Source organism: Cucurbita maxima, unplaced genomic scaffold (assembly GCF_002738345.1).
Source record: "Cucurbita maxima cultivar Rimu unplaced genomic scaffold, Cmax_1.0 Cma_Scf00013, whole genome shotgun sequence".
Taxonomy (NCBI): Eukaryota; Viridiplantae; Streptophyta; class Magnoliopsida; order Cucurbitales; family Cucurbitaceae; genus Cucurbita; species Cucurbita maxima.
The window spans coordinates 717,513-726,297 of record NW_019272029.1 but is presented as its reverse complement, the minus strand read 5'-3'; the positions used below and the strand labels follow the sequence as shown (position 1 = coordinate 726,297).

At 39.6% G+C, this 8,785-nt stretch overlaps 2 protein-coding genes across 4 annotated transcripts in view; one reads left to right on the top strand and one right to left on the bottom strand.

The window, feature by feature from the left end:
- The window catches only part of LOC111488108 (TPR repeat-containing protein ZIP4), a 5,501-nt gene extending 1,251 nt beyond the window's left edge, over window positions 1–4,250 (bottom strand). Inside the window, exons 1-5 of one of the 2 annotated variants that reach the window (XM_023135747.1) lie at window positions 2,854–4,250; window positions 2,036–2,225; window positions 1,886–1,918; window positions 1,129–1,752; window positions 128–772 (exon numbers count right to left, since the gene is read on the bottom strand). In XM_023135747.1, the coding sequence (XP_022991515.1) occupies window positions 134–772; window positions 1,129–1,752; window positions 1,886–1,918; window positions 2,036–2,225; window positions 2,854–4,211 (2,844 nt within the window). In that variant the 5' untranslated portion in view covers window positions 4,212–4,250 and the 3' untranslated portion in view covers window positions 128–133. Of the gene's footprint in view, window positions 1–127; window positions 773–1,128; window positions 1,753–1,885; window positions 1,919–2,035; window positions 2,226–2,853 lie in introns of those variants that run through there. The other variant, XM_023135748.1, reaches the window with a different exon arrangement.
- Window positions 4,251–4,963: 713 nt separating this feature from the next.
- On the top strand, window positions 4,964–8,733 carry LOC111488077 (FRIGIDA-like protein 3). 2 transcript variants are annotated; one of them, XM_023135700.1, is made up of 4 exons: window positions 4,964–5,173; window positions 6,227–7,287; window positions 7,582–7,754; window positions 8,082–8,733. In XM_023135700.1, the coding sequence occupies exons 2-4, from the start codon at window positions 6,237–6,239 to the stop codon at window positions 8,505–8,507; spliced, it is 1,650 nt and encodes a 549-aa protein (XP_022991468.1). In that variant the 5' UTR covers window positions 4,964–5,173; window positions 6,227–6,236; the 3' UTR covers window positions 8,508–8,733. The 2 variants fall into 2 exon arrangements, with proteins under 2 accessions (XP_022991468.1, XP_022991469.1); XM_023135701.1 differs by lacking the exon at window positions 4,964–5,173 and having other exon boundaries at window positions 6,207–7,287.
- Window positions 8,734–8,785: the final 52 nt, after the last annotated feature.

Sequence of the window (8,785 nt, the reverse complement as noted above, 5' to 3'; positions counted from 1 at the left end):
ATCCCCCCCCCCCCCAAAAGCGTGTTTTAGCAGTGTTTCTGTCTCTCTCTTTCCATTTCATTCTGTTACTGTGTTAGTATTCGCGTGCCAAAATGAGAAGAAAGAGTTGTATAGATCTGATACTCACAGTCAATTATTCTGTCTGCATTGAGGACTTGTTCTGGAAGCCATTAACGAACTCCTCCATGCATGTGCAGTAAGTCTCCATTCCTCCAACATGTCTGCCTATTTCCAGCCCCAAATCCATCCATTTCTTTGCCATATCACTCTGTCCCATCCTAACAGGCACGGATGCCCGGTTCCACGCTGTCATAGCTAGCCATTTCCCCTCTTCCAATGGATACTCGCCTTCCTTCAACCCCACCATTATCCTATAAGCTTGCCTGTACATTTCATATACGGCATCATCATCTGCCTCTCCCTTGCTAATGCTTGTTATGGCAATAAGCTTCCGGAAAACAAGAGCAACGGTATGATAGTCCGGAGATGGGGAAGAGAGTAGCGCTGACAGACACTCATTGAGTGCGAAGTTGGCTACATCTTGATTGAATCGAGTACCCTGCAAAGCGTATAGGCCAATCTGCAGCAGATATTTGTAATTGCAAACCTTTGAGCTCGCAAACCTTTTCACCAGCAGTTGTTGTGACCCTGAATCGTTCAGCCTTCCATATATATCATAGGCACTAAGCGTGTAGATGAATAAGTTTTCTGCCTCTAGGCGATGAATCTCTTCGTTGTTGACTTTCTTCTCTGTGGAAATGAGCTTCATAATCTGCATAAATAAAAGATTTTCAATCACAACGGATAGAAAGCAAATTCATAATGCAGGCACAATAAAAGAGCCTGAAAATCTCACTCAGCTAAGTGTAGTTAGTTTGAAGTATAGCATACCGGTTGGTTGACAGACTTACTTTTCACAAGTACAAAACTGGAAAATAGTCAGATAGGTTCAATTTAGATCAATTTTTACCTATTTTGGCTGGTTCAATCTAAATTGTTAATCGGTGAATTTGGGTCCGTTGGGCTTCAAAAATTAGTTTCATCATTGAATTTAGCCACAAAGAAAACGAACTGTCCTGCTTACACCCAACATAAAATTAATCAAACGAAAAAAAGAATAGTCCTTACCTTACCAGCTCTATCTAACAATTCTTTGGCTTGTTTGATTTTGGCGTTTGACAGTGTGGTATTTGTTTGTTCCTCAGAAGCTATCATAGCAGTTACAGCCAGAGTCAGTGATCTAAAAACTATGACATTGCTTTCGTCGACTTGCTCTTCATCAGCCAAAGCAGTGTAAAACTTCGAAGCCAACTGCAGAAATTCTGCACATAATTCAAACTTCCTCTCCCTCCCCATTCTTGTCCCAAGGTTCCAACAAGCCACAGCAAACCAATTTTGTTCCCGCTTCCCTACTTCCCCTTCTCCAAAGAAGCAACGAGCTCCAAGTTCAATTGCTCTGTCACAAGCGCGTTTCAGTACTCCGAAGATTTCTGAGTCATCGCTGGGTTCTTGAGTGAGGATGGTAACTAAGGTGCGTAGTACAACCACTTCTCTTGCTATCATAGATTTTCCTGTGGAATAAAAATCTAATAAGCTCGAAAGAGAGGCAACTGCAACAGGAAAAGCACGGCAAGCAACAGCTTCATGAGCAGAGAGTGAGAGAAAGTCTGGCGTAAAATCAAGGCAGGACATCATCGATTGGATCTGATTGATGGCGGCCGTATTGTCACTTTTCAGAAGAGAAATTTTGAACTGCACAAGCAGCGATAAACATCAAGTTCAATCAATCATTTAGCATGGTAAATCAGAAAAATATCACAAAAAATAGATCTAATAAACCTACATTATATTTATAACAGGTGTAATAGGGAGGGCGAGCGAGTACCTTTAGGAAAGCACAGGCTATGCTGGGTTCTAGCTGCAGAAGAGGAGAAAATAGCACTATGAATATTACTCAAGGTATTGAAAATTTTTAAGACCCCCATTCTTAGAAATTGATACTAAACTTCAGCTTCCTTTGAATGGTTTATCGTACCTTTTCAGCCTCATTGACATATTCTTGAGCTCGATCAAGCTGAGATAGACCAAGATAACAAAGACATAAAACCCTAAAGCCTTTGGCCCGAAGGTTTCTATTTTCAATGTCGTATGGAATGTAAAGCATTGATTTTTCAAACATCTCAGCACTGATCTCGTATCCTTTTGACCGAAAATGATCTGCGGCACTGGAAAGAAAAACAAAAAGAAAAGAATAAACTATTTAAATTTGTTCATATTTATATCATTTCATTCTCTAAACTTCATACTTATGTTGCTTTCATCTTCAACTTTTCGTACATTCTATTTCAGTATTCCAATTTCAATCCCTATAGGAAACTCTTCATTCATCATTCAACGAAAAACTCGATTCTGTTTCAAATTATAACACCTAACCTAATAAATAAATGGACATACACGGTTTTACTAAATACTGAAAACTAGCATACAGCGCTAAAAATTATTTTCATGCAAAATTTATGTACAAAAATAGAATGTTTGACAATTCAAAGACCAGAAAGTGAAATAAGTATAAGAATTTGATGAGCAAAATAAAATTTGGTTCTTCTCTTGTATGTCATGTCATCGACATTAGAAATGAACATGAACTTTCATGGTGGTTGTAATACAGTATCCTCTAATAGAATGGCATTGCATTTGCCTCCCACTAAATGCATTGGTCTTTCTATGACGTAAATTTCCCTATTGCCGCATGATTCTTTAAAGTTATCGAATGATAAATAGGAACCACTAACTAATGCCATATGAACTCATTCAACTTATGACAAATTAATTCAATTGTGTCGATGTACTTACCAATTCCAAAGCAGGGTGTACATTGTTTTTCTATGTTTTGCAGCAGGCTCTTTGCGAAAGAGTGTCAGCACCCTCTCATCTGACACCAGCTTCGCCGCAACTCTGGCCCTCACTTCCGAAACCTCGCCCGCATGGCCAACTACCTTGTGAGCCACTCGCACCGCCGCCCCTGCACTGACATGGCAACGGTCCAATAGCCCCATGAACACACCCATGGCTGTCTCTGCTCCAGCTCCTCCCACCGCCTCGAAGTAAGTTTCCACAGCCGAAACCCAAGCGCTCTCTGGAATTCCCTTGTTCTCAATCATCCCTCGCAGCTCTTTCTCGGCCTCTCCATGCCTCCCTAACCCCAACCAAGCCTTCATAGCCAAAACCGGCAGGCTTGGATGATTATCCCCACAATCTCCATCTCTCAAAAGCCTCACACACTTGATTACACTCTCGAACTCTTCAACCTGCAAATGGACAGCTGAAATGAACCTCAGTGTCTTGGATCGTAGGGCTTTAAACTCAACCATCTCCTCTCTAGCTCTTGCTAAACGCAGACCTTTCTCGTACAGATCCAGAGCTTCGTTCAACAGCTTTAAAGCCTCACGGAACGCATGAGTTTCCCCCTTCGATAGCTCGATCTTCCCAAACGCCAAGTACTCGTCTCCCAGCGCTTTGTAATGCTCTGGCGAACCGAACATCAAACCTTTCGCTCGACTCAGAAGCACCAGAGCAAGATTCCTGTCAGAGACCTGCCAAGCCGTTCGAGACCTATCGATATTCAGATCCAATAGAAGCTTCTTGGTGCCGGCATCGGCAACCATGGTGAGATCCAACTTCGAGACAATATCCGAAGCCCTCTCGAAGCAACTGGAGGCGAGTTCGAAGTTCTTGAGACTGTGCCATATCAATCCGGTTTTGTAGTAGAACGAAGCGGACTTGGCTGCAGGGGAGGGGACTCCATCAACATCCCCGGCGAGATAGAGGAGGTCCGAGGCGACATGGCGGAGATTAGCATGCTCAGTAGACGATCGGCGGGTGGCGGAGGTGTTGGCGAGGTCGACGCAAGCGTTCCATAGTCGGTAACTGAGCTTCCAGATATGGAGTTTGGTGGAATTAGGGAAGGGGGTGAGTTGAGCAAGAAGAGTGAGGGAATGGCGGAGATCATCAGGGATGATCGGAGAGAGAGGGTGATCGGCGGCGGAAGCGGAGGAGAGGAACTCCGCCTTCTTGATTGAGGATTCGATTTGTAGAAGAATGGGATTGAAAAGATCGAATCGAAATTGTGAATGTGATTGTTGTTGGGATTGAGATTGAGATTGAGATTGAGACGGTCCTTGAGAAGGCGATGGGATTTCTGCGATCCTCATTTGGGATTTTGGCGGGAGATTATGAGCTGTGGATTCGAGGGAAGGGATTTTTGAATAAACGATAATGGACTGCTGTATGTATTGTAGCTGTATGTATTGTAGCTGTAGGTTGGTTTGGTTATACCGTTTTATTTAAACATTTAAAAAATATTAATTTTCAAATTAATTTGATATTGTCTCGAAGTTTTTAAAACATGTCTTTCAACCTCGTCTCTCCACGTAAATTTTTAAATATAGTTCTAATAGCACATTTTACAAAATTTATGGATATTTTAAATTATTGAAAGCTATTTTTAAATTAATTTAGTCGATATGATATTACATAATTTCACATAATTGAGAATAAAAACAAAAAAAATACCAAACAAATGGAATCATATTTTGTTTTTTGTTTTGGTTAGAGTACAAAACAGCTACCAAACAACAAATTTATTTGTTTTTTTTTTCAATAAATCATAAAATTTGTCCACATTCCTAATTTACCCTTTAACATTTTACACCAATTTTTTTAATTCTTTTTATGAAAGGTAAATAAATAGTTTCTTTTATAAAAGTTACTTATTTTTTAAATTACTAATAATTTTATCAAAAAATTAACATTAAAATTATTTAAAAAAAATTAAAGTTTGAAAGATATTATTAAAATTTTTAAAAAATTAAAAGGATTTTTTAACGTCCAAAAAAAAATTAATTTTACATGGGAGGGGAAATATAAAAAACGGGAGTGCCCCAAAGAATGCGAGGGAAAGAGAGCGACTGGTGGTGCGGCTGAGTGCCTGCAATAAATACTTTTCATCGTCCCTAATCCACTTTCCTCTTTCCTCCATTTTTCTTCCTCTCTTCCCTCTTATCTCTCTCTTTTTCTCGCTCTGGTTTGGATGTTTGTATTTAGTGTGCTAGGTCAAGCATTTATTTGCAGGCTCCGGAGTAATTCCTATTGCGTTTCTCACTCAATCAATCGGGTAATCCACTTTTCTCACTTACCTAGATCCATTTCTTTTCTAATTGTTTGTGGGTTTTTGTTCTTTGGAGAATAGTAAGTCTCGAGGATTCGATTATGGAGTCCCCTTTTCCAAATTTGAGCTACTGCTGTGTTTTTGTGGATGGGTTTTTCTGTTTGATGCTATTTATCATCGTTTGCTTTGTTTTGTTGAATTGGGTTCAGTTTAGGGTGGAAATGCGTTTTAGTCATTTGGATAGCAAATTATTCGAAATGTAATATCCCATTTTCCCGAAAACGAGGCTCGTTTGAGTCTCTTCCTGTTTCTGGGCATTTTGTTCCTTTTAGGATCTGAACGAATAAAGCTCGGCTCTGTTTTGTCCTATGAGTGGTCTTGATTTATAAGATGCAGAGAAGCAATCCATGCAGGAGGCTGTTTCTGCAAGCAGTTTAGTATTGATTCTCTTATGTAGCAATGGAGGTTGTTTTTCAACTAACGTGTAGAACTTCCATTGATTAAGAACGAGGAGATAAAATGAAATAAATGAATGAAGAAGTCCCACATTAATGAATCAATCAATACCAGGAATGATGAATCTGGGAAGCCAGACTGATAGCTTTAATCTGCTTAGTTTTGTTAACAATGAAGTAGAGAATATTCCACATTAAAGTGTAATCAGCCCAGCTACAGTTAATGAAGGAGTTCTCTTTGTTGAAATTTCCTGATTTTTTGTTTGAAAAATACAGGTTATGAACTATTATTACTCCAAGTGCCTCGATCGTTTTTGTAAATTTCGTCGTCCATAATATGTGTGTCTCTTTTTGATTATTAAACACTATCCAAAGTGTTTCTCTTTTTTAAGCTCGTTGATATGGATTTTGCTCTAATGTTTATTGTTTTTTATTAGTTATCACAACTTTGGCTACCATTTATTGTGTGAGCTTTACTTACATATATTTTATTTCATGTAAGTTGTATTATTTATTATTTTTTTTTTTTTTAGTGATAGATACCTAATTGAAGTAATAAGTCCAAATCGACAGCTTATCATCTCTCTGTTCTTATTATCTTCAGCTCCTTTGCCATGGATGTCACACATTCAGTTGAAACGCTAATTGACTCTACAACCTCTAAGATACAACAGCTTCAGAAAGCATTTGCTGAGCTTGAAAGCCACAAAGCATTAACACTCAACTTGAAATGGAAAGAACTTGAAGAACATTTCCATGGGCTAGAGAAATCCTTGAAGAGGCGTTTTGATGAGGTAGAAGACCAAGAAAGGGAATATGAAACCAAAACAACAGAGGCACGTCAAAAGTTAGAGAAGCGAGAAGCTGCTATTTTGGCTAAAGAGACAGCCTCGCTGGAGTGTCTTCAAAAGAAAAGAGATGCTGCGGCATTTGCTGTTGCTAATGCACGAGAGAAGCACAGGAAGATGGCATCAGAAACGCCTTCTTGCCCTGATGACTATCAAAGTGGGGAACCAAAGGTGGTAGATAAACCACCTGATTCTTTGAATAGTGAAAATAACTCAGATGATTTGAAAGATACTCCTAATGATGATGAACACTTTGGTGTCAAGTCTTATCCTCAATTAGTACAATTATGTGAAGAGATGGACTCTGCAGGGCTGCACAAATTTATATCTGACAATCGGAAGAACCTTGCTGCAGTAAGGGAGGAGATTCCATTCGCACTAAAAGCCGCAGCAAACCCAGCCTGTATGGTTTTGGACTCCTTGGAAGATTTCTACAGTGGTGAAGTTGCTAACTTGGATGGAAAGAAAAACTCAGATCTACTGGGTTCTCGCCGAACCTGCATCATGTTGATGGAATGTTTAAGCATTTTGCTGAAAACTATGAATGCTGAATCTGTTTCTAAAGTGATGTCAGCCGAAGTGAAGATGCAAGCAAAGAAAATTGCTGGAGAATGGAAACCAAAGTTGGATGCTCTTGATGTGGATGCTAGTAATGGCAACTCATTGGAGGCTCATGCCTTTTTGCAGCTTCTGGATACTTTTGGCATTGCTTCTGATTTTAATGATGTAGAGTTATCCAGGCTTGTGCCAATGGTCTCCCGTCGACGCCAAGCAGCTGATTTATGTCGATCTCTAGGGTTATCAGACAAAATGCCAGGTCAGTCTTTCATTCTTAATGGACAATGTCAAGAAGCTATTCGACAACCAAATATAGTAGGGTCAATGGAGATGCGTGCAAGTAGGCCCCAACAAAAATGTTGAGGTGGATATTATGGAAGATAGTATATTTTCATCGTAATTCATTCTTTCTTTGTTCTATCTCAACACTATCTTTCAGCAGATTTGATTAGTTTGGATAGGTATATGCAGTATAGGGTATTGGATGCGGATTCACCTCAACTTAGTCCTTTTCATTCTCTTGTTAATGGTTTCTTTGCTCGTCTTTCTCCAGGTGTCATCGAAGTATTGGTTAACAGCGGAAGGCAAATTGACGCGGTGAATTTGGCTTTTGCATTTGAACTTACAGAGCAGTTCTTTCCAGTGCCATTGCTGAAGTCCTATCTCAAGGAGGCAAAGAAAGTGTCTTCACCAGCCAAACCTGGAAATGCATCCCCCACCGCACAGGTTTTTCATTACTTACCGAGTTTTGTTTAATTACTTCATCTGAATCAAAGAATAATGTTAGAATCTCATATTGGTTACTGAATCTGGAGCTTGTTTTTACACTTCCTGTGATCATCTTAGGGAGCTACAGTTGACATGAGTTTCTCCTAGATTGAATTTTCCTTTTATTAGAATCAAAGTATGCAGGTGTTAGATCCTCGAACCCGAGACAGGACGTTTTGCGCTAACTATCATTATCTCTCCCTTCGTGTGCAAGTTCTATTTTCGTTTCTTTCTCTATTATATGATGTTTCTTCTTTTCCTTCATTGTTTTTGTACAAATTTCAGAATGATGTTAGTGAAAGAGAGCTGACTGTCCTTAAGGCCGTAATCAAGTGCATTGAAGAGCACAAACTCGAAGAGCAATACCCTGTAGACCCTCTTCAGAAACGGGTCATCCAGCTCGAGAAAGCTAAGGCTGACCAGAAAAGGGTGACCGAAGCTACAAAACCTCAACCAAAGCGACCTCGTGCAAACAGTGTTGGTTATGCCCCTCTTGTCAATAACAACAATGCTGCTGACAAGAACTTCTACGGTAGAGTGACAGATAGATACCCACCGTACATGTACGACCGACCGTACATGTATCCGACCCCTAACGACAACCATTGCCCACCCCTCTTGGGCTCAGCTATGTACAACATGCCTCCTGCAGCTCATGGAAACTACTTCGGAAATGCTTACCAGTACCAAGCTGCTGCATATCTTCACTGAATGAGATGAAAGATGGTAAGAGGTGACTGTGATCCTTGGTTAACTATTTAGAGTATTAACCCTCGATGGATGTGGCAGTGTATGAACGAAGTGTAGTAGTAAGACTCAGAAACTTACCCGAAAAACCAAAAACGAAAAAAAAAACCCAAACTGCCTTGTTAAGTTGTTGTTGTACTGGATGATATTTAAACTCTCTAATATATATGCACAAAACTTTGATGTGTAATATGTGTGTGCATAACATTCTTCATCTTTTTTTTTTTTTTTTTTTTTTATTG